Below are 26,848 nucleotides of genomic sequence, written 5' to 3' on the forward strand. Positions count from 1 at the left end.
ATGTAAAGAGACAGAAACCAAACTGAAGAAGGCATGCCCATCAACACTGTATACTACTATACAAGAGGACAGGCTCTTCGAGATCTAGAAAAAGCCAGGGATGAAGGAACACAAGTTCTTTAACCTTCACTGATTCCCAGTACAAATCTCCAGCTACTTTATTTAATGAGCCACTCTCCTGGTTTCCTGACTATGCTGTCTAAATTTGTTCTTCAAATGGCACCAGATGGTAAGATTTTAGGGATGACTGTCTTCCATACATAAAGTTTCCTCATGGGTGTGCTGATATGTAATGCCTTAAATTCATTTCACAGGATATAAAGCTTTACATTTTACTATTAGTGTGAGAAAAAAACCCCTAAGTAGCAATAGTTGGTTGATTGTGAATTAATTTTAGCTAATTATCCAACCAATCAATAAGAACAAATGACAGATATCAGAACCTTCCCTCTGTTTTAACAGGAGAAAAGAAAGCCAGTGGAATTTTTTGGTGAGAAAGTCCTGAAAAAGATGCTGTTAACTTAAATGCATTTTTCCAATATTCTTTAGAATTGAGACCGTTCATTCTTAGCTGAGTGGATACATACAGCCTTTGCAGAAAGGCCATTTGTCACTTGCAACTAAAAATGCAGGCTCTGAATTATTATGAAAGGTTTAAAACACCTAAATCTATTCCCAGAGAGTGTGCTAATCAATGTGCATCTTATAAGCTTGAACACAATAATCCCTAACAATCACTATGGATTAATAATTGGATATCAGTGATTTCCCCCCACAAAGATCTACATGAAGTTTTGAGCACAGATTCCACACTGATTTTTAAACAGTAGCTGCAACTGGGAGAGAGAATCTAATCAGTATTAAATAAAATATCTGAAATAAATTCAAAGGAGGTGGCAAAAATATCCTAATATTTTAAGATTATCAATTCAAAATGCAACGATACAAACTACTGTACTCACATGCTGGTTCTGTATTAAAGCATCAAGATTGGGTTCACATGGAATGCTGAAAATCACACGAATCCTACCTTCTGTAATCACATCACCTGAATCCTGCACCTTAGAAGAAAAAAAAAATCACAGTATAGTCTCTTTCAGTATATTTTATTTTTTAACTTATTTGAACACTATTATTTTTGAAATACAGTATGACAAGTTGGATAGTGGAAATTCTCTTGAAATTTGTTAACTGGGTATGAAAATACTGTAAATTTGAGTCACTGTATCATTGCTTTAATGGTTAACTTCTTTTGAGACAGGATCTACAATACTGTAAATTTGAGTCACTGTATCATTGCTTTAATGGTTGTTAATTTCTTTTTTCTTCTTTTGTTTTCTTTTTGACAGGATCTCACTCTGTTAGACGAGATCAGGTGCGTTCAGGGTGGTATGGCCGTAGACAGGATCTCACTGTCATTCAGGCTAAAGTGGCAGATCACAGTTCATTGCAACCTCGAACTCTTGGGCTCAAGTAATATTCCTGCCTTGGTCTCCCCAAAGTGGTAAGATAATAGGTGGAAGCCACTGCACCTGGCCATTTTTTTTTTTTTTTTTCTTTGGCAACAGGGTCTTGCTCTGTCATCTAGGCTGGAGTGCAGTGGCACTATCACGGCTTGCTGACTTGCTGCAGCCTTGGCTTCCTGGGCTCAAACAATCTTCCCATCTCAGCCTCTCAAGTAGCTGGAGCTACAGGTGTGCACCACTAAGCTCAATTATTTGCAGAGATGGGATTTTGCCATGTTGCCCAGGCTGGTCTCAAACTCCTGGGCTCAACCAATCCCTGCCCCCCGCCTTGGCCTCCCAATGTGCTGGGATTACGGGTGCATACCACTGTGCTTGGCCCAATCATTCTTTTTTAAATTAAGTTTTTACTTGCAAATAATTTCAAAGTACCAAAAAGTTGCAAAAAAAAAAAAAAAAGTGGAGGTTGCAGTGAGCCCAGATTGTGCCACTGCATTCTATCCTGGGTAATAGAGCAAGACTGTCTTGAAAAAAAAAAGAAAGAAAATTTATCCAGATTCACCTTTTGTTATTAGCATTGTAAAACAAATGACTTTAACATTTGTGTACTGTGTATTTACCTATACATAGTTATCTTTCTGAACCCTGTGAGTATATATTACATATATCATGTCCCTGACCTCTAAATATTTCAGTGTATATTTCCTAAGATATTTTACTATATAATCACAGTACAGTTATTAAGTATATAAATTTACATTGACATAATACTTTTATCTAAGCTGCCATCCATATTCCACTTTTGTCAGTTGACCTAATAATGTCCTTTATAGAACTATTTTCTTCCTTTATTACAAGATCCAGACTAGGATCAGATACTGCATTTAATTGTCTTATCTCTTTAGCATCCTTTAATCTAAAATGTATCCACTGCCTTTCTTCGCTTTTATGATACTGATCTTTTAAGTTATTGTTTTGTTTTTTTTTTTTTTTTAACAGAGTCTTGCTGTGTCATCCAGGCTGGAGTGTAGCGGTATCATCTCGGCTCACTACAACCTGTCTCCCAGGTTCAAGCAATTCTCATTTTCAGCCTCCCAAGTAGCTGGGATTATATGCATATGCCACCATACCCGGCTAATTTTTATAATTTTAGTGGAGATGAGGTGTCGCTGTGTTGGTCAGCCTGGTCTTGAACTCCTGGCCTCAAGTGATTGCCTATCTTGGCCTCCCAAAGTGCTGGGATTACAGGAGCGAGCCACCATACCCAGCCAACATTTACATTTTGAAGAATATAATTTGTCCCTCCCTTTTCAACCTACTTTTGTAAAAAAAACAAAAACAAAAAACCAGTTCCTCATTTTGGGTTTGTTTGATGCTTCCACATAATTAGGTTATGGTAATACATTCACAGCCAGAATACCGCATAGGTGATGTGTCCTCCGAAGGGTATTACATCTGGAGGTACACAATGTTTGTCTGTCCTTTAATGCAATGTTAACTTTGATTATACCAGTCTGTAGGAGACATTCTAAGACCATGCAAATATCCTGCTCCTGATTAAAAAAAAAAAAAAAAATTCACCCTAGATTTAGTTCCCAAAGATGATTCTTACATGATTCAATCTTTATCATAATGGTTGCACAACAGTTTTTCAACTGCAGCACTCTCTCCAAATTTACTTCTTACATGCTACTACAGACAAGAGCCCATCCTTTCCCTATTTATATTTTCACTGTCACTATGGAATCATGAATTTCTGTTTTTCCCCCAATGGTTTATAATTCATTACTGAATTTAATTATTTTATCTCTCAAAGTATCCAAGATTTGGGCAGTGGTAGTACCCTCAACCTGGTTCTTATGTTTACATGACATACTCCCACCATTCTTCTGAGCACCTCCTTACTTTCTGGCATAACAAGATGTTCCAAGTTCATCTTGTATCTTCCCTGCCTCAGATCCAGAATCAGCAATTTCTCTGAGATGCCCTGTTCCTTTTAGTGAGGTATGAAATTAGAGGTCAAGATCTGGGTGGTGCATGTGGTCATTGTGCTAAGCTGTCTTTGCTTCTTATCCCTTTCAGCAAATAGAGCTAGAAAATACATGTATGTATAGAAACATATTCATATGTGTATATATACATACACATATACATGTGCCCATATACATAGATATACAAACATATATACATATTTTAGAAACCGTAAGTTCACACTAATACTTCCAAATTTGTCCCTATAGGTTCTTTCTTGCTTTCTCCCCTTCCGTATTTGCATGTACCTTTTTCCATTTAAGAACCGAAGTTCCTTAAATATGAATGCATTTACAATTTCACTCAAGCCTGTTACATGTCTAAAATAGTTTCAAAATTGCTTCATCCATACCATTACAATAAACAAAACTGATAAAAAAAAAAAAAAGAGAGATCAGGATTTGAACACACCACCTCTTGATCCTAATCTGCTCAGGACTAAAAGTATAGAGTCTTTAGTTTTATAGTCTTTAGATATATAAGTCAAATACTGTGTTCATAAGTTACATGGATAAATTCTTTATTTTTTCCCCTCATTATTATATTTTAATTTAAACCTAAATGAAGAGAAGTTAAATAACTGCTTTAAACTAGAGAAAAATGTATCAGTAACAATAATGGAAACTAACTTCTCCAGTGCAGCCATAATAGGGAGTTCCCAGCATAAAGACCATACTTCTCAGAGGAAACAAATCATCCAATGTTTTGATATTGGAGAAACGGGAGTCGAAAGCTCGGATGTCCTACATGAAATAAAAGTAAATCATCTTAGTCACAATTTCTATAGATTGCATATCAAGTTTTTTTCCTATGGGATTATGACTATGCTGTTTGCAAATGTCAATGTGAAGATTTTTCTACATAGTGCTAACAGCTAAAATTTGCTGACTGGTTATATGGCAGGCACTCTTCTATGTGCTTCACACATTTATTGAGTTCATTTAATCCTCATGACAAACCTCTGTGGCAGAGACCATTATTAGCCTCACTTTCTGGATGAGAAAACTGGGGCACAGAAAGGGGATGAACCTTGTCCAAGGTCATGCAGCTAAGAAGTCAACTCAGGCAGCCAGTGCTCTTAGTCACTTAGTCCCTACACTGCACTATAACGCCCCAAATTATAGGATAACTACATACTTAAAACATGTTTTGTCCTCTTATCATATCTAAGATTATAAAGGCAAAAGTAAATGCCTTTTACACTTATGAGATTACTTAAGGCAAATATTTTTGAAGGATAAAAATATAAAATTCAAGGGTATAAGTTAATGCTGGGATTTTTTCTTTTAGAGACTAAGTCCTTAAAAAAAGCACAAAAAACAAGTTTCCTAACTACATATAGTGAGTGTCTGAGCATGTAATACTTCTTACAAATAAGTTATTTTGTAAATTATATTAAATGATAATCTCTATTATACATTGCTGAATTAGTCTACATATCATCTTCTCATTATACAGTGTATAATAGTGTACATTAAGATAGAATTGAAATTTGATATAGACTTACCTTGACAATAGTTTGATAAACAAAAGGAACAACTTGTTTTGACCACTGTTTCTCTAGACGAACTTCACCATTTTGATTTATTTGATATTTACGACCTGTGAGTAACTGAGCATACACAACTGCAGATGTTTCATTTATTATTATTCCTTTTCTTCTCAGGTAACTAAAAGAAAGAGTAAAAATGAAATATACATATGAATGAGTAGGCAGACATTCTAGGACAATAATCATTAACTACCATAAACTATCAACTCATAATCAAATGTGTAAATAAACTTTAAATAAATATGCCAGCAGTTCTAGGTACCTGACTTGAGACTTTTTGCATTATTTATTTCTCCAACTGTCTATGCGATTAAATAAGAACTCATAGAGCTATAAGAAATTCCTGTTCTCGAATCCACTAGGATCATTACAATTAAAAAACAGGGAAAAAATGAATTTCGGTGATGACATGGAGAAAGTGGAACATCTGTACATTGCTGGTGGGACTGTAAAATGGTGCAGCTGCTGTCGAAAACAGTTTGGCAGTTCCTCAAAAAGCAACATATAATTAATACATGAGCCAACAATTCTAAGCATTCCAACCCTCCCAGATTGGAAACAGGTACTCAAACAAATATTGATACACAAATGTTCATAGCACCACTACTCAAATAGCCAAAAAGTAAAATAATAGAAATGTTCATAAATGAACAAATGGATAAACAAACGGTGGCATATCCATACAATGGAATCTTATTCAGCCATAAAGAGGAATAAGCACTGACACGTGCTACAATGTGTGTGAACTTCAAAAGCACGCTAAATGAAAGAAGCCTGATACAAAAGGCCATACACTATATGATTCCATTTATATGAAACATCTAGAATAGGTATATCCATGAAGACAGAAAATAGATTAGGGGTTGCCAGGAGTATGCGATGGCTTTCCCAATCTAAAGTAATTCAGACAGCCTCCTGGTTTTTTAGATAAAAGTTTAATGGAACATAGTCATCCATTCATTTCCTGTCTATGGCTGCTTTTGTGCTACATGGTAAAGTTGAGTAGTTGTGACAGACACTGTAAAGTCTACAAAGCCTAAAATATTTATTATCTGCCCTTTACAGAAGAAGTTTGCTGACCCTTGATCTAAATATATAATCATTCTTCATTTAAGGAATATTTTCTTATCTCCTTTCCATTTTCTCTTTCTAGAACTCCTATTAGATAGACATTAAAATTCTGACTATATTATTTTCATCTCTTTGTGCTTTTGTACTGCTTACTGAAGGAATTCCTAAGGTTGATCATTTAGCTCACTGATTCAATTTTTAGTATGCCCATATTACCACTCAGTCCATACACCAAGCTCACTTTACCAATCACACTTTGAAAGTTTTATGTTTATACAAATATATTTCATAAAAAAGTATATAATACAGACTATATTTTAAAACAGTATATAATATAGTATATAATTATACAACATATTATATATTTTTTCATATCAGCTTATACTTTAATGATGTTGTCTATACCAAAGTTGGTCTGAAAAAAGCCAAGTCACTTTAGCCAGAAACAAGTTTTCCAACAAATTTCTGACACACACTATTTTCTAAAAATGTATTAGAATTTTTTTCTACCACTTTTACTTAAAAGTCATTTAGGCAGTAATCTTGATATCAATAGCTGACCAAGACATTTCAAGAAATCTTTATCTTGTAATTATGGGCCAGTATTTCCCATGAAAGTAGATGCAATAATCTTAAACTTTAATGGATAAAATCCAATTATGTATAAAATAATAATATATCATAAATAAATGGGATTTATTCCAGAAATTTAGGGGTAGATTAATATTGGAAATTCAATCAATGTAATTCATCAGATTAACAGGACAAAAATAATATAATCAGTTTGACAGCTGTGGAAAAAACATTTTACAAATCAGCACCAATTAATGATAAAAACTCTTAATCAGAAAAGAAGGAAATTTCCTTAATCTGATAAAGAACAGTAATTAGAAACAAGCCACAGTGACAATTCTATTTAAAGATAAATTACTTAGTTTTCCTCTGAAATTGAGAATGACACAATAAGCCAGTAAAAAAAACTATAAAGCAATGAGAAAAAGATAATCAACCCAACTTTAAAAAGGGCAAAAGACTTGAACAGGCATTTCACAAAAGAGCATGCATATTCAAATGGCCAACAAACAGGAAAGGATGTTCAATTTTATTAGTCATCAGGGAAATGCAAATTAAAGCAAAATGAGATACTACTACTATACTAAAATGGCTAAAATGAAAAAGCAATAGTAAGTACTTATGAAAACAGAAATCAACAAAAGTTCTTATAAACTGCTGGTACAGTGTAAACTGCTGGTAGACTGTAAACTGCTGGTAGAGTGTAAACTGATACAAACAGTTTGCAAACCTTTTTGGTAGTATCTGTTAAAGTTGAACGTAGGCATATGCTGTGAAGTAGTAATTCTACTCTTAGATATATACCCAAAAGGAATGCATACATACACGTTCACCAAAAGCCCCAAATGAGAAACAACTCAAATGTTCATCCACTGTAGAATAGAAAAATTGTGCTGTATTCATACAATGTAATAGTATCATTAGTGAAAATGAACAAACTATGATTACATGTAACAATATGGATATGAGACTCACAATACTGACCCAAAGAAATCAGGCTCAAGAAGAATACACTCTGTGTGAATGAACTTATACTGCATAAAGTTCAAAAACAGAAAATACAAATGTATGTGGTTATAAGTCAAAATAGTTACCCTCGTCACTGGGCGTGGGGAGGGAGCAGCAGATGGTAATGGATAAAAGGGTGTGTAGGGAGACTCCTTGAAACTATTGCTATGGAGTAAAAGATGAAATGCTTCTGATTACTGTAAATAGAAAATTGCATGAAGAATTGTGTAAAGACAATGCCAGGTTGGACTGCCAGAATGAGCCAACAGCGCATGATGTGCTTCCCCGTGCAGAGAGCCTATGAATGGACGTGCAGTCAGGGAGGTTTCACATCACCAAGATTCCTATTCCAGAAAAGCAGATGTTCATAGCTCTGGGAATGGAATGCGACCCTCGTGAAGAGCCTATAAACAGATGCATGGGGGGGGGGCGCCTGTCCATATGGATAAGATAAACGCCCTCATCTTGCCACGGCTCTTCTAGGCCTCTTTAGAGTTAAGGCATACTCCCTTCTGAGAAATTCTGGTCTAACCGGTTGTCTAACTTCATGCCCTATTTCTATGAATTGTTTGTAACCAGCTTTTGCTGTAACTGTTACTGCTGATTAATATCTTGCTAATCATAGGTTATGGAAAGACTGTGTTCCTGTTTTAAGGCTCTTGTTAGAAATTACTGACGCACACACTATATTGTAAATTCTTAACTCTGTATACTGTACTTCTGTGTACAGATGTTATGTTAAAGAATTACTTCATCCCCATGTGACCATCTCACCTCATAATCGAATGACCCTAAATCCCTCACTAACCTACCCCCACCCTCACTAAACTTAATAATAAATGCTGGCATATCCAGTGCATTGTTGGCACCATGGGACCAGAAGGCGGTGACCCCCCTGGACCCAGCTTTCACTATCTTGTGTGTGTCTATTATTTCTCGACCTGCTGATCTGCCTGGGAATAAAGAGAGAACCCTGTTGCATTGTGGGCTGCTGGCCAGATCCCGCAATAAGGGTGTACAAGGGACTTCCTTGGATTATGGCAATTTTCCTGTTATTGTTTCTTGACTTGTATTCTTGTTCCACATATGAAAATTCATCAAATATACTTATGATTTCCCTTATGATTAATATACTTATAATTTGTACATATTTTTTGTTCCATATGTATACAGCCATACTTTGGGAGACATTTCAGGTTCAGTTCCCGACCACCAAAATAAAGTGAGTCACATGAATTTTTTTGTTTCCCAATACATACAAAAGTTATGTTCACACTGAGTCTATTAAGTGTATAACAGCATTATGTCTTTAAAAAATTGTATATATCTACTATGGTTTGGATATAGTTTGTTTGGTCCTACCAAGTCTCAAGTTGAAATCCAATCCCCAGTGTTGGAGATGGAGCCTGGTGGGAGATGTCTGGGTCATGGGGTGGATCCCTCATAAATGGCTTGCTGCTGTCTTCCTTGTAATGAGGAGGATATGGGGGTTTATCACTCTACTAGTTCCCATGAGAACTGATTGTTAAAAAGAACCTGGCATCTCCCTCCCTACTCGTCTCTTGCTTCTTTTTCTTGCCATGTGATCTGTACACGTCTGCTCCTCTTTGTCTTCTGCTATGAGTGGAAGCTTCCTAAGGCCCTCACCAGAAGTATATTCTGATGCCATACTTCTTGTGCAGTCTGCAGAACTTTGAGTCAAACATACCTCTTTTCTTTATGAACTACCCAGTCTCAGACTAGGCTAGGACAATACTCTCATTTTCAACTACAGTTGACACTTGAAAAACATAGGTTTGAACAACATAGGTCCACTTACTTGCAGATTTTCTTCCGCCTCTAACACCTCCAAGACAGCAGATGAATCCCCCCTCTGCCTACTCAACATGAAGACAAGGATGAAAACTGTTATGATCAACCACTACCACTTAATGAATAGTAAATATATTCTCTCTTCTTTATGATCTTCTTAATAACATTTTCTTCTATCTTACTTTATTGCAAGAACACACTATATAATACATATACAAAATATGCGTTATCAACTACTCATGTTATCGATAAGGCTTCTGATGAACAGTAGGCTTTTAGTAGTTAAGTTTTTGGGAGTCAAAAGTTGTATGTGAATTTTTTTTACTGTATTGGGGGTCAGCACCCCTACCTCCCACACTGTTCAAGGATCAACTGTACTTTATTGCTCAAAAATGCTAACAATAGGCTATTAGTAGTTAAGTTTTTGCTAGTGGAGGGTCTCACCTTGATGTTGATGGCTGTTGATTAGTCAGGGCAGTGGCTGATGAAGGTTGGGATGGCTGAGGCAATTTTTGAAAATAAGACAATAATAAAGTTTGTTGGATCAGCTGACTTCTTCATGAAAGATTTCTCTGTAGAATGCAATGCCATTTTATAGCATTTTACCCACAAGAGAAGTTATTTCCAACTTGGAGTCAATGCTCTCAAAGTCTGCCATTGCTTTTCAACTAAATTTATGTAATATCCTAAATCCTTTGCTGTCATTTCAACAATGTTCATAGCATCTTCACTATGAGTAGGTTCTATCTCAAGAAACCACTTTCTTGGTTCATCTATAAGAAGCTATTCTTGGCTGGGTGCGTTGGCTCATGCCTATAATCTAAGTACTTTGGCATGTTGGGATGCCAAGGCAGGCGGACGCTTGAGGGCATGAGTTTGAGACCAACCTGGCCAGAATGGCAAAACTCTGTCTCTACTAAAAATAAAAAAAATTAGCTGCGCATGGTGGCGCATGCCCATAATCCCAGCTACTCAGGAGGCTGAGGCACAAGGATCGCTTGAACCCAAGAAGTGGAGGTTGCAGTGAGCCAAGACTGCACCACTGCACTCCAGCCTGCATGACAGAGCGAGACTCTGTCTCAAAACAAAACAAAACAAAACAAAGAAGCAATTCCTCATCCATTCAAGTTTTATCACGGGAAAGCAGCAATTCAGTTCCATCTTCAGGCTCCACTTCTAATCCTAGTTCTTTTGCTATTTCCACTACATCTGCAGTTACTTCCTCCACTGAAGTTTTGAACCTCTCAAAGTCATACAGGAGGGTCGGAATCAACTTCTTTCAAATTCCTGCTAATGTTGATAGATACTTTGAAATCCCATGAATCATGAATGTTCTTAATGGCATCTATAATGGTGAATCCTTTCCAGAAGGTTTTCAATTTACCTTGCTCAGATCCATCACAGCAATCACTCAGAGTCTCACTCTGTCGCCCAGGCTGGAGTGCAGTGGTGTGATCTCGGCTCACTGCAACCTCTGCCTCCCAGGTTCAAGCGATTCTACTGCCTCAGCCTCCCAAGTAGCTGGGATTACAGGTGCCCACCACCACGCCCAGCTAATTTTTGTATTTTTAGTAGACAGAGGGTTTCATCATGTTGGCCAGGCTGGCCTAGAACTCCTGACCCCAGGTGATCCGCCCACCTCAGCCTCCCAAAGTGCTGGGATTACAGGCGTGTGCCACTGTGCCTGGCCAAAAATGTATTTCTTGACTACTAAAACTTGAAAGTTCAAATTACTCCTTGATCCACTGCAGAATGGATGTTGTGTTTGCACACGTGAAAACATTATCTCCTTGTACATCTCCATCAGAGCTCTCAGTTGATCAGGTGAACTGTCAATGAGCAGTAATATTTGGAAAGGATCTTTTACTATGACCAGTAGGTCTCAACAGTGGACTTAACATATTCAGTAAACCACACTGTTAACAGATGTGCTGTCACTCAGACTTTGCCGTTCCATTTATAGAGCACAGGCATAGATTTAGCAGAATTCTTAAGGGCCCCAGGATTTTCAGAATGGTCAATGAGCACCGGGTTCAACTTAAAAGTAACCAGTTGCACTTGCCCCTAACAAGAGAGTTAGCCTGATTTTCGAAGCTTTGAAGTCAGGCATTGGCTTCTCCTCTTTACCTATGAAAGTCCAGGATGGCATCTTATTCCAATAGAAGGCTGTTTTGTCTATGTTTGTTGTTTAGTATAGCCACCTTTATCAGTGATCTTAGCTAGATCAGGATGACTCACCACAGCTTCTATATTAGCATTTGTTGCTTCAGCTCATTCTTTATATTATGGAGATGGCTTCCTTCCTTAAACTTCATGAAGCAATCTCTGCTCACTTCAAACTTTTCTTCTGCAGCTTCCTCACATCTCTCAGCCTTTATAGAATTGAAGAAGGGTAGGGCCTTGCTATGGATTAACCTTTTTGGCTTAAGGGAATGCTGTGACTAGTGTCATCTTCTATCCAGACCACTAAAGCTTTCTCCATATTAGCAACAAGGTTGTTTCACTTGCTTATCATTGGTGTATTCACTGGAGTAGCATTTTTAATTTCCTTTAAGAATTTTTATTTTGTATTCACAACTGTTTGGTGCAAGAAGCCAAGTTTTTGGCCTATATCAGCTTTTGGTATGCCTTCTTCACTAAGCTTAATCATTTCCAGCTTTTGATATAAACCTAGAAACATGTGATTCTTCCTTTCACTTGACTACTTAAGAGGCCACTGTAGGGCTATTAACTGGCCTAATTTCACTATTGCTATGTCTCACGGAATAGGGAAAGAGAAAAAGACCAGAGAAAGAGAAAGAGATTAGGGGACCATTGGTTGGTGGAGCAGTCAGCACACACACAACATTTATTAATTCACCATCTCAAATGGGCATGGTTTATGGTGCCCAAAAACAATTACAATAGTAACATTAAAAAATCACTGATCATAGATGACTATGACAGATATAAAAATAAAAATAATAAAGTTTGAAATATTGTGACAATTACCAAAATGTGACACACAGGCATGAAGTGAGCGCATACTGTTGGAAAAAATGGCACTGATAGAGTTGTGACACAGTTGTCACAAGCCTCTAATTTGTAAAAAATGCAACTATCTGTGAAGCACAAAAAAGAGAAGCACAATAAAACAAGGTATGGCTGTATTTCAATGTTTCCATTAAAATAAAATCCCCCAAATAGTTATTTAGCTCAAAACTTTTAAATTCCCAAGAGGTTGGAAGATTTTCGTCCATTTACTTTTTCTTTTACTATATACTTTTATTGCTTTGGCGTCAGTGTTGTTGTCTGTTTTAAAATTTCTTAGCCAGACTTGGTGGCTCACCATTGTAATTCCAAGTACTCCAGAGGCTAAGGCAGGAGGATCACTTGAGGCTAGGTGTTCAACGAGATTAGCCTGAGCAACACAGTGATACCCTATCTCTACAAAAAATTAAAATAGTAGCCTGGCATGGTGGTGTGCAACTATAGACCCAGCTATTGCACAGGCGGAGGCAGGAAGACTGCTTGAGCTCAGGAATTCCAGGTTGTGGTGAGGTATGATATGAATGTGCCACTGTACTCCACCCTGAGTGACATAATAAGACCCCCATCTCCCTAAAAAAAAATATATATAAATGAAATAAAATTTATTGTATTTTCTTACTATCCTGCATGAAAGGGTTTTTAATGTATGGTGCATAATCTGATCTATAACTTTTACAACAATGAATTGTATTATTTTGATTATATTTTTACATATTTGTTTTTTGATTACTAGATCTGTCAGGAGCCGGGCATGGTGGCTCATGCCTGTAATCCCAGCACTTTAGGAGGCTGAGGCGGGAGGATCGCTTGAGCTCAGGAGTTTGAGACCAGCCTAGGCAATATAGTGAGATCTCGTCTCTATTTAAAAAAAAAGAAAGAAAAAAAGATCTGTCAGGGGTAGAATGGTCAGACTCCCAAACTTATAGTGATCCTTAATTTGCTTCAGTTTTTCCTGTAGTTTGCAAGACACTATTTTAAGACATATCATTATTTGATGTACCACTGAACAAGAAAAAGAATCCTCCAATTAAACTTTGACACTGCAAAATACATTATAAGTTCATAAATGACAAAAAGTAAAAAAACGTGTTTTAGAATCCACCAAATACAAGTATATGTCAATTATGTTCTTCAGTGTATACAGGTTTTTAAAAAATCTTTTCCCTTTTTAGTGTATACAGGTTTGTTTTATCTACAGTGTGAAATAAACTTTTCGTAAATAATTATCTTTTCTCCTACTTATTCTTTTGGCCTTCAATTAAGCTTTGTCTGATTTTTAATACTGCAATTCTCACTTTCTTTTTACCTGTATTTCACAGGTATATATTTGAAAATGCGTAATTTACAGAGACGAAATCAAACCAAAAGTTTGTTTAATAATTTTTGGAATATAAATATAAAACTATACTTTCTAAAAACTGTAGATGGTGAGGGGTTACTGTGCTTTAGACTTCTAACTTTGGCTTTAGGTGTACTTCTTGTAGTTGGTCAACAGTTGAATGATGATCTTGGTGATGTAACCTAAGTGCTTTTGTATTTTAATAAAAGAACTATACAGCCTCTTAAATTTATTGACACAATTCTTAGTTTGGTCATTTCTGTCATCTTATTTTAGTTCTCTTTTTCAGCTTCCTAAATGATGTTTTATTTTGCCTTTCTATATTCTAGTCGTCTTTCATTTGATTTTTTTTAATCAGTCATTTGCAAGTCAGAAATCTTGTATTTCAATTTCTATTAATGGTTATTTTTTAATTAAATTTTTAAAATATTCATACTTCTTGGCTGGGTGTGGTGGCTCATGCCTGTAATCCCAGCAATTTGGGAAGCTGAGGCAGGTGGATCACTTGAAGTCAGGAGTTCAAGACCAGCTTGGCCAACATGGCAAAATCCTGTCTCTACTAAAAATACAAAAATACAAAAATTAGCCAGGCATAATGGCCCGCGCCTGTAGTCCCAGCTACTCGGAAGGCTGAAGTGGGATAATAGCTTGAACTCAGGAGGTAGAGGTTTCAGTAAACCAAGATGATGCCACTGCACTCCAGTCCAGGTGATAGAGTGAGAGTCTGTCTCAGAGGAAAAAAAAAAATTCATACTTCTCTAATTTTCTAAATTATAAATGAAATTATCTGAACTTTCTCCTATGTAAAAAGTGTTAGCACTAAAACATTAATTCTATATTTCAATAGTTCCAGTGTTTATTACCTGTCATTTAATAACCACATTTTTTTTTTTTTTTTTTTTTTTTTTTTTGGTTAGTGGGGAGATGGAGTCTCGCTGTTGCCCAGGCTGGAACGCAGTGGCACAATCTCAGCTCACTGCAACCTCCGCCTCCCGGTTCCAGCAATCCTCCTGCCTCAGCCTCCTGAGTAGCTAGGACTACAGGAGCACACTACCATACCCGGCTAATTATTATTATTATTATTTTTTGAGATGAAGTCTCACTCTTTCACCCAGGCTGGAGTGCAGTAGCGTGATCTTGGCTCACTGCAACCTCCCCCTCCCAGGTTCAACCAATCTTCCTGTCTCAGCTACTGAGTAGCTGGGATTACAGGAGCCCACCACCATGCTTGGCTAATTTTTGTATTTTTAGTAGAGATGGGGTTTCACCATGTTGGCCAGGCTGGTCTTGAACTCCTGACCTCGTGATCGGCCTCCCAAAGTGCTGGGATTACTGGGATGAGCCACCACACCCGGCCCCATCTAATCTTTGTATTTTTAGTAGAGACAGGGTTTTGTCGTGTTGGCCAGGCTGGTCTTGAACTCCTTACCTCAGGTGAACCACCCGAATTGGCCTCCTAAAGTGCTGGGATTACAAGTGTGAGCCACTGTGTCCAGCCAATAACCATACTTTTAATGCTGATCAATCTCTTGCTTGATAGAGGTGTAGGGTGTTGGAGCTGTCCTCCAAATTATCCTCTATGTGCATCACTTTCTCCATGATGCCCATAAAGTACTTCCTTGACCCCTTTTCCAGGTCTTCTCCCATTCCTAAATCTTTTCACTCCATTTTATCCTCAATTTCTACCTCCTTGTCTGAAGGTTCCACCACTTCCCTATCAAATGGTAGTTGTTTGTTTTCATACCATGCACCCTCAGGGGTAGGAGAGTGTTTTGGTGTTCTCCTTACAGCCCACTGAGACCTCAAAATCTCTAGTAGTAAACTACCCTCCACTTCCCATTCTATTCTTATGTCAATGTCTACATGTATGATCTATCCATCACCACAGTAATTCATTTTCATAACCTCTTTATCTCCAATAACCTCCTTCATTTCACCTAAGCCAGCAATTTCCAATGGCTATGACTTGGTTTTTGACATTATCTATAACTATCCAACCTCTGAAATCACTAACACAAATATCTTACTGTCTGATAACTTCCTCTTCATCCAACTTGCACGTTCAACTACTTTGTTCAATTTTATCTGGGATTTCCAAACCACTGAACTTTCTATCTTCTCCCAGACTTTCTTTTTTTTTTTTTTGAGACAGAGTGTTGCTCTGTTGCCCAGGCTGGAGTGCAGTGGTGTGATCTTGGCTCACTGCAACCTCTGCCTCCCAGGTTCAAGTGATTCTCCAGCCTCAGCCTCCAAAGGAGTTGGGACTACAGGCAGGCGCTGCCATGCCCAGCTAATTTTTGTATTTTTAGAAGAGATGGTGTTTCGCCATGTTGGGCAGGCTGGTCTTGAACTCCTGACCTCAAGAGATCTGCCCATCTTGGCCTCCCAAAGTGCTGAGATTACAGGCATGAGCCACTGTGCCCGGCTTCCCAGACTATTAACCCTCTACTTTCTTCACTTCTCCCTCTATCCCACTTAGATTCCACCATCCACCATTTCAGTAACATTCTTGCCAGTATTCTAAACTTCCTTGCCTCTTTGTCTCTTCATTGTGCTCATGTGGCAAAATCCAGTGCTGAGTAAATCCAGCCATCTGTTTTTTCTAAGGCTGTGACTGGTGAACTCACTTCTATCCCAAAACACAAGATAGAATGTTTTGTTATAAATCATGACTCCAACTTCAAAACGGATCCTCAATACTGCTTACCATTCTACCACATTTTCCTGATCAACTGATACTCTTCTATTTCCCTGAATAACTATTTTCAAACCTCCTTCACTCTACTCCCAACTTATGACCAACCTTCCTTTTCCTCCAGCCATCCTCAATAGCTAAACTCGGCATCTACTTTACAAAGAAAATAGAATCAAATGAGAGCTCCTCAGCTTTCCCCATGCCAAACACACAAACCAACTTATATTTGCTTCCCATACTGTTAAAACAGAGGAGCTATCTTATGTCCTGTTTAAGAATCCATCTCCTTCCATCTTAGAATTTATTGTTTTATCTCTGCTCCTTCTCATTGTTTTTACACACGATTAAATCTCTCTGAATAAACCAAAACCAAGCTCTACTCAATTATATATCCTTCTTTAGCTATTTCCTACTGGTGATTTTCATCAGAAAAAAAATTTGTTACACAAGTATACAGAAATTTATTAGGTACGTCATATGTGCTTAGAGGTTTCTAAAAATAAAACTACATGATTTGGTACTTATGGAAATATTTCATGTGTATGTTTATAGGAAAAGAATATACTCAACTTGGTAGAATGTATCTTAGTTAAGATACATGGAGATACGAGATAATAGGTTCTACATTCTTACTGCAAAAGTCATAGAGCCAAATGGTTTGCATAAGGATCACTCCTATTGTTAGAGCCATGGAATCCTCATCTCATGCTACTAACATTCTAATGTGCAAAGATCACAAATAAGTAAACACTCAGGGGCAGAGCAACAGTGATCTTGTGAATTTCACCTTGGAAGATGGAAGAGCTAGGGAGGCATGAAAGGAAGGGACAAAAAGTGAGATGATATCGGGGGGAATATGGTAGCAAAGAAAAGCAGCCTAAGAAAATGGTGACCAGAATAAAATAAAAATAAATCTAAGTGCTCAGGAATCCACATAGCCTTGTCTACCCAAGTTGGTTGACAAGGTTAAACAAGACAGGCTGAATTGGTAGGCACTAGAAACTATTCTCTTGAGTGAACGTGTATACATTGTTATCATCTCTAGCAGTCTTCTGCATTGATGGTTCTCTCTGTCTTTTGCTGCCCTCATAGAAGTTCAAGCTCATTCAGAAGGGGAACAACAGATAAAAGGTCAAGATCTCTTGGTCTCTCTCTCATAGCTAAACTTTTTGAAGAAGTTGTCAATTTCTACTGTGTCTCCACTTTTGCAACTCTCAATCATTCCTTTACCCAATCCAGTTTGGCTTTCAGCTCCATGGCTTAATCAATATAGCTCTTGCTAAATCTCTTCAAAATATATGGCATGGTTTATTACCTTATTCTTGAAATAATCTTTTCCTTTGGTTTACATGATACAACCCTCTTCTAGCTGTTCTCCTACTTCTGAGGTTGCCACTTTCTTTTGTCTTTGTTGCCAAATCTTCCTCAATACACGCTGCTTTTCCTCCTGCCATAGGGCCTTTCATGTAAGTCTTCCCTCATCATGAAACACTTCCTTTTCATTCCTTGCCTAACTCCCAGTCAGCATTCAGATATCAATTTAATCAACACTTCCTTGGGAAACTGTTCCTGACTAACTAAGACAAATTCCTCCCTAGCTAAGTCAAATGGTCTCAGAGCACTACTCCTTCAAGAACAATTATCATAGTTGTCTCCCATGCAGCAGTTGTAAATATCATAAGAATAGGAACTGTGTGTTTTTACTCATTATTATTCATTATGTGTTTTCATTCATTACAATGCATACTACTGTATTATAGTAGGTATCAATACATTGACACTCACATATCAATGTTACATATATAAACAAATGACTAAACACTTTATCTGAAGTACTTTGAATGATTTTTTTTCCAATTAAAGGAGTCTTGACTAAAATATTATCTATTCATTCAAACTAACAATTACTGAGTACACAGGCACTAACCAATAAATTAGAATAAAGAGGTAACAAAAACAGATATGCTCTCTACCCTTATGATGCATAGTATCTAAAGAAAGAGTTATTAAATTAATCATACAAGTAAGTTTATTATTATGGTTTTATTTATATGCTACAAAAGACAGTTTAGAATGATGTAAACTATGATGGGGTATCTAATTTACACCGTTGGGAGGCAAAAATACGTTCTACCTCTCAAGAGCTGTTTATCTCCTTTGGTGTTGACGGTTTTTCATGGTCTTTGAACATTTTCCCAGTTTACTCATCTTTGAATAAGGATACTGTGGCCTGGTATTAGCCCCAAAATTAGATGGAGTATCCTTGAATTCTCCAAAAGCTTATCCATGGGTAGGAAGGCTATGGATAAACATTTAAAACAACATTTCACATGCCAATGCCAGCCCCTCATATTCTGCTTTTGTTTTGGGAATTCTTGTGTTTGGATGGCAAAAGAGAGATGCTGCTGGTGTGGGATCATGGGACATAAAACATTCTGATGATACTGAAAACCAGCATTCCAAGGTGGGTTAGCATCTCAGTTTGGCTGCATTCTAAGCCCTGGGGAATACAGGGCTTGGGTGGAAGAGAGTAAAGGGAACGGGGAACGGGAGATGAGGAAAAAAAGAGGGTTTTTCTTCCAATTTTCATGACTTACAGGTGGCCAAACAATTCAATGGCCTTATACAGTTAGTGAAAATAGCTCTCAAAATCAGTCAATACATTAAGTGTTCTTCCTAGTATTACACGAGTTTGTAATTTTTTTCTATACTTCATTAAGTATGTCAGTGACAAACTGGGCAAGGCTGTAACTACGGCTAATCAGATATCATTTTAAACTAGAACTCATTACTTTCTTTCAAACACAGGATGAAGGTGTAATTAGTATTCCGAGTAACTACTATGTTAAGTGGAAAATAAGTTAGAGAATAAGTACATTAAAGTGGATTTTAGTTCTATGATATTAAATACTGTTAACGATACTCACTGTTCTGAAATTCCTTGTACTTCCTTTGCCCAGTTAGATTGTTCTTTATCTCCAAGATGAACCACTTTAGATGGTGGGGCAGTTCTTCCTGAATAAAGCTTCTGTGTTCCTGGAGGTTCTTCCAAGTAAAACCTTAAAAGTTAAAATAAAAACTATATAACCAAAATGTTCTGGTTTAATATAGAGTTCTAGCAGTGTGAGTCTTCCAAATGAAATTTTTTTTTTCACATGGTATAATAGCAAAAAATCCCACAACTGTTATGTAAATTACAGAACTAAAATAATTATAATTCTTTTTATAAACTATAATATAAATTGCAGAACGAGGGCTTAATTTCATTCAAATTTTAAAAGCATGGGAAGTATAGAGGAAGAAGATAAGCTGGTTAGTACAAAGTTAGATAGAAGGAATAAGTTCCAGTGTCCTGTAGCAACAGTAGGTTGACTATAGTTAACAATTTAGTGTCCTATATTCGAAAATAGCTAGAAGAGATTGAAAATGTTCCCAACACAAAGAAATGATAAGTGTTTGAGGTAATGGATAATTTGAAAATTACATGTTATATACATGATCAAAATATCACATGTATTCTACAAATATGTACAATTATTATGTATCAAAAAGTGTTAAGGTTGGGTGCGGGGGCTCATGCAGATCATAGCATTTTGGGAGGCCGAGATGTGAGGATTGCTTGAAGCCAGAAATTCAAGACCAACCTGGCAACATATTGAGACAGTGTCTCTACAGAGAAAAATAAAAAACTATGCCAGGTATGGTAACACATATCTGTAGTCTCAGATACTCGGGAAGCTAAGACGAGAGGATCACTAGAGCCCAGAAGTTTGAGGTTGCAGTGAGCTATGATTGCCACTGCACTCGGGGCAACAGAGCAAGACCCTGTCTCTCCCAGTCAGTCAGTCAGTCAACAAAATTTAAAAGCATATTATTAGGCCGGGCGCGGTGGCTCACACCTGTAATCCCAGCACTTTGGGAGGCCGAGGCAGGCGGATCACAAGGTCAGGAGATTGAGACCATCCTGGCTAACACGGTGAAACCCCGTCTCTGCTAAAAATACAAAAAAATTTGCCAGACGTGGTGGCGGCACAGTCCCAGCTACTCGGGAGGCTGAGGCAGGAGAATGGCGTGAACCCGGGAGGCGGAGCTTGCGGCGAGCCGAGATCGCGCCACTGTACTCCAGCCTGGGCGACAGAGCGAGACTCCATCTCAATTAAAAAAAAAAAAAAAAAAAGCATATTATTTTTTTCTCTTTAAGAAACTAAACATATAATAAAAATAAACATTTTTAAAGAGTTAAAAAATACAAATTCAATAAGAAGTATGCATTATTATCTATAAAGTTTTTTTGTTTTTTTGTTTTTTTTAAAGAGACGGGGTCTCATTCTGTCACCCAAGCTGGAATACAATGGAGTGATCATAGCTCGCTACAGCCTCAAACTTCTGGGCTCAAACAATCCTCTTGCCTCAGTCTCTTGAGCAGCTAGGACTACAGGTGCATGCCACTATGCCTAGCTAATGTTTTAATTTTTTCATAGAGACAGAGTCTCACTATGATGCCCAGGCTGGTCTTGAACTCCTGGCCTCAAGAGATCCTCCCACCTTGGCCTCCCGAAGTGCTGCGATTACAGGTGTGAGCCATCACACCTGGCCCCTATAAAGTATTTTCCCCAAAAAAGTTTAACCTGAATCTAATTAAGCTACTAACCCTAACTTCCAACTTACAGGAAATATGTGGGATAGAGGACAAAGTTAAATGACACTAAAAGGAAACAACAGGGTAAATCTAGAATTCTACAAAATAACTGGCTGTCCTGAACTCTAAAAATAAAATAGAAAAGAAAAAAATATTCTAAGATATAAAATCAACATAAGAAATCAACTGTATTTTTATATACTAGCAGGGGAAACAAATTTAAAACATAATACCATTCATACTCACTCCAAGAAAAATTACATAAGTCTAACAAAACATGTACCTGATCAGTATGACAAAAAAAAAACCAAACACTGAGAGAGAAATCAAAGATCTAAATAAATGAAGAGATATATTGTGTTCATGGATCAGAATATTCAACTTAGTTAAATCTCCCCAAATTGATCTATAGGTTTAATACAATTCCTATAAAAATCCCTCCAAGATTTTTTGGAGATAGAGGAGAATTATAAAATTTATACGGAAAGGCAAAGGACCTAAAATAGCTAAAACAATTCTGGAAAAAAAAAAAAAAAGGAAAGTTGAAGGAATCACACTACCTGATGTTAATTAAGACTTAAAACATGGTAATCAAGTCAATGTGTTAATGTGTCATTGGCATAAAAAAAGACATGGAGGAAGCACAGTCTTTTCAACAAATGATATTGGAGCAACTGAATATTCATACACAAATATATGAAAGTAGATCTACCCCTTATACCTTATACAAAAATTAATTCAAAATGGATTACTGATTTCATGTAAAATGAGGTAAACCTATAAAACTTTTCAAAGAAAATCTTCAGGATCTAGGGCTGGAATAAGAGCTCTTAGACATGAAATCAAAAGCATAAAAAAATTAATAAATTGGACTTCATCAGAAAGGTAGAGGAATTAAATTCCAATTAAAAAAACCCTCAAGATTTCATATACAAAAGCAGATGCCAATAAAGGAAAAAACCATACTGGCACTGACTTCTCATCAACACTACATAAATGGAGAGATGTATGCAGAGCTCTAAGAGAAAAGGAAAAGAAACTGGGCCTCCAAAATTCGAAACCTATGTGTGAATTAAAAAAAAACAAAACATTTTTGATGTGTAATAACTCAAAATAAAAAAACCATAATATCTACCCATCTTCTCTGAAAAAAAATTATTTCAGAAAATTCTAGCCATATGAAAAATAAAATATAAGAAATCAAGATAAAATTTATATGAATGACTAAAAGAGAAATATACTTGCTAAGTGATATAATGATAACCACTTTCAGAAAAGAATTAGGATACAAAACTTCCAAGCAATTAAAAGGGAAAAAAATAACATAGGCATCTAAAACGTTTCAAGAGAGGTACAATAAACTGTCAATAGTGTTTGAACTTCAAGTGGTGTCGTTAGACTTTCATTTTTGGTATAGCGTGTAAATGTTCTTAATATAATTTTGTCAGTTAAAAAAATGAATCAATAAAAGCCATCAAAGTAACAAAGCAAATATATGTTAGAAAAATTATAAATCAAATCTTACTTACTTAGTTTCTCCATCTGATACAGCCACAACTCTAGCTTCCTCAAGGTGAGGCCAATTAACAAAGACAGATTTTCCGAGCACTGATGAAGCTACATTTTCTATGGTCTTAAAGTAAAAGCAAAAAAGTTCATTCATGATTTTGGGTCTAAGAGAAAACTTTACATAGGCAAAATTTTCCAATCTCCATTTAAGTTTTTTAAATTCTAAAATAAACAAGCTGGGGCTGGGTGCAGTGACTCACACCTGTAATCCCAGATGGTCAAGACCAGCTTGGCAAACATGATGAAATCCTGTCTCTACTAAAATTACAAAAATTAGCCAGGCGAGGTGGCATACGCCCTAGTCCCAGCTACCCGGAGGCTGAGACAGCAGAATTGCTTGAATCTGGGAGGTGGAGGTTGCAGTGAGGTGAGATTGCGCCACTGCACTCCAGGCTAGGCAACAGAGCAAGACTCCATCTCAAAAATAAATAAATAAAATGAACAAGTTGGATGAGTTGCTTTACAAAATTCCATCTTTCATCCAGGTGTAAAACTCTATCATTCTAATTATCTTGCTTATTTTTTTATGGTAACTGGGAAAAGTAAAAAGAACAGCAGAAATATCTAGAAAAGAACTATTCACTGTTTCATATTACGTAGTCAATTATTTAAAACAGGATCTAAGAAATACAATCTCATTTCAGTTTATAGCTGGTGTGATGAAAAAAGAATATTAGACTTAAAATCAGGAGACACAGGTCCAAATTTGGGTTCTACCACTTTTTCAGCTATAGAATAATCTTTGGCATATCATTTAATCCCACTGAGTCTCAGTTTTCTTTTATGAGGAATAGGAATAACATCTACCTTACAACGTTGAGGACAAGAGAAAATCATATACATGAAAGCTTTCATAAACCATAAAATACTCTACAAATATACTGTAGGAAATAATATTTTAAGTAAAAAATTTTAGTTTTAAGAAACTGTAGGCCGGGGGTGCTGCAGCTCTCGCCTGTAATCCCAGTACTTTGGGAGGCCAAGGCAGGTGGATCACGAAGTCAGAAGTTCAAGACCAGCCTGGCCAAGATGGTGAAACCCAGTCTCTACTAAACACACACACACACACACACACACACACACACACACACACACACACACAAAATTAGCCAGGCACGGTAACTGACAGGTGCTTATAATTCCAGCTAGTCAGGAGGCTGAGGCAGGAGAATCGCTCTTGGGCAGCAGAGGTTGCAGTGAGCCAAGATCGCGCCACTGCACTTCAGCCTGGGTGAAAGAGTGAGACTCTGCCTCAAAAAAAAAAAAAAAGAAAAAAGAAAAAAGAAAAAAAGAAACTATATTATCCAATTCAATTTAACCATATTGGCTGGACAGCAATAATTTTGCAATAGAAACTGAAGTTTAAATACAAATGTTCATTCATCTTTTTTCTGTTTATTATCCTTAATCATTATTAATAATTTATTTTAATAATTACAGATAACTATTTTTAGGCTTTTTTGGGGTAACTTTTATTTTGATATTTAGACATTTCTAACTTTGAACATACAAAACAATAGAACACATATTCTGATAAACAAAACAGTTTTAACATTAAAACTAGACTCCCTCAGTTATCCTTTTCCCTTCTATATATCTAATTCTAATTTCATTCTCCCACTCTTTCCTTTAGTTTTTGAAGAAACAGTTGTCTTCCTTTCCCAGATTAATCCTTTTATTTAAGCCCCAGGTGAAATTCCTTATTAAGTCACATGGGGTCCTGTCATGATAAACATCCTTTCCCTCTACACTGCCTTTAAAACCTCCTTTCTCCATTAGCTCTCCCTCATTTCTTTGGTAGGGATTTTGATTCATCGGATTCATTGGCTGCATCTTCTCTTATTTATAGTTATGCTTCTGGCATCCCTTTCAATGATAAACTTCTTGGTCAGGCATGGTGGCTCACACCTGTCATCCCAGCACTTTGGGAGGCCCAGGCAGGTGGATCACCTGAGGTTGGGAGCTCGAGACCAGCTTGGCCAACATTGTGAAACCCTGACTCTACTAAAACTACAAAAATTAGTCAGGCGTGGTGGGGGGGTGCCTGTAATCCCAGCTACTCGGGAGGCTGATGCAGGAGAATAGCTTGAACCCGGGAGGCGGAGGTTGCAGTGAGCCAAGATTGTGCCACTGCACTCTAGCCTAGGCAACAGAGTGAGACTCCATCAAACAAACAAACAAACAAACAAACAAATAAATAACTTATTGACCAAGGGCTTAATACTTGCTACCTTTACTTCCCGTCTACCCAATCTTAGCCTAGTTCTCAGGAACTGAAATTCTGCTTCCACCAATCTACTGAAATGGAATTTTCAAACATCAACATTGATGTTCTAATAGACAAATTCACAGATCTTATTTGAGTTTTTATTCTTCTTCAGATTTATGCAGCCTACATCCTCTGCTCCATGTTTCTGTGGTACTATTTAACTTTGGAATCATTCTTTCTTACCTCTGTATTTCTATCAGCTCCCTCACCACCACCATTTAAAACTGTGGGTATTTCTTTATGCTGAGACCATGAACACTCAATGTACCTTGTCTTCAGCGAAATGAACCTCAAAGTGATCAATTCTCTGTCGACAACTTGAATATCCTTATCTCTCTCTAAGCTCTATCTCCAGGTATTTAACTGTACATAAACAGCCTTTCTTTTTTCTTTTTTGAGATGGAGTTTTGCTCTCGTCACCCAGGCTGGAGTGCAATGGCGTGATTTTGGCTCACTGCAACCTCCACCTCCTGGGTTCAAGCAATTCTCCTGCCTCAGCCTCCCGAGAAGCTGGGATTACAGGCGCCCACCACCACGCCTGGCTAATTTTTGTATTTTCAGTAGAGATGGGGTTTCACCATGTTGGCCAGGCTTGTCTTCAATTCCTCATCTCAGATGATCTGCCCGCCTCAGCCTCCCAAAGTGCTGGGATTACAGACATAAGCCACCGTGTCCAGCCGTAAACAGCCTTTCTAAACAGGTTTTTCACCTGAATCAGAGAACACAAAATATGTCTACTTTCTCTATTCTCTCAAGGATGGTACATAGCTCCTACTGTTCTACAAGCACAGAAGTTAAGGTATTGCTTGCAATGAATGACTTAGGGCATTAAGGCTTATACATCTTGTGGAACACTGGTTAAGAGAGGCTGGCAAGGCAGTTCCAGTTAAACACCCTAGTGTCACCTTAAAATTCCATCATTATTCATCGTTTCGTCCCCCTAAACCATCAACTCCCCTGTTTTAACTTTTCAAGTCCAGTAAACTACAGTTTTTTGTTTTTTAAGTTAATTAGCAGGGATATCTCAGTCACATTTACTATTAATAGTTTCTCTTTTCACCCCCTGTATTTGATCAAATAATGAAACCTATCAGTTTTACTTCGTATTGTTCATCTAGATCTACCGCTACTTCCACAGTTTATGTCTCTATCACCTGATGCTATATCTACAAGCTTTCCCGCTTTCTTCAATTTCTCTTTTGTGCAATTTAGTTTATTATACTGCCACCAAATTAATCTTTATGAAAATACCAATTTCAAGATAATGGTCATGGGAAAATAAGTCCAAACGCCTTAGCCTGGTACTCAAGGTTCTCCATAATCTAGCCTCAATCTGATTTTTCACCCTTATCTTCTACTATTTCCAAACACAAATCCTCGGCTTCAATAAGGCTTATTTATTCCTTCTACTCAAATATATCACATTTATTCTAAAGAAAAGAATAAGTGTTAAGAAATAGTTCAGACACACAAAAAGGTTAAAAACAATAATATATCACATTTTTTACTGAAATGACTGGCTCATGATATTTCTTTCTACTAGAATGCCTTCCCCTCCTTTTCTTTGTCCTAACCTGTTTTTTCAGCACTCAGCTCAAGCCTATTCTCATTTACAAGTTTATACTTAACTTTTGGTTTACATAGCTTGTCTCCTTTTTAAAATTTCTAGAAAATTTGCACATTCATTGTGTCACAATGATACAGGTTCTTGAACTATTATCTAATTTGTATGAATGTTTCTTTGCTTTATCCTTATTTAGGCTCCAAATTTCTAGAGTTATAACATATAATACCTCC

At 37.0% G+C, this 26,848-nt stretch overlaps 1 protein-coding gene across 4 annotated transcripts in view; it reads right to left on the reverse strand.

The window, feature by feature from the left end:
* Positions 1–26,848, reverse strand: part of LOC105469996 (5'-3' exoribonuclease 1) — a 135,049-nt gene that overhangs the window by 71,385 nt on the left and 36,816 nt on the right. For all 4 annotated transcript variants that reach the window (XM_011721680.3, XM_011721681.2, XM_011721682.3 and 1 more), the window contains exons 19-23: positions 22,743–22,846; positions 19,502–19,633; positions 5,002–5,164; positions 4,124–4,237; positions 963–1,061 (exon numbers count right to left, since the gene is read on the reverse strand). In XM_011721680.3, the coding sequence (XP_011719982.2) occupies positions 963–1,061; positions 4,124–4,237; positions 5,002–5,164; positions 19,502–19,633; positions 22,743–22,846 (612 nt within the window). The remainder of the gene's footprint in view (positions 1–962; positions 1,062–4,123; positions 4,238–5,001; positions 5,165–19,501; positions 19,634–22,742; positions 22,847–26,848) is intronic.

Source organism: Macaca nemestrina, chromosome 2, assembly GCF_043159975.1.
Source record: "Macaca nemestrina isolate mMacNem1 chromosome 2, mMacNem.hap1, whole genome shotgun sequence".
NCBI classification, from domain to species: Eukaryota; Metazoa; Chordata; class Mammalia; order Primates; family Cercopithecidae; genus Macaca; species Macaca nemestrina.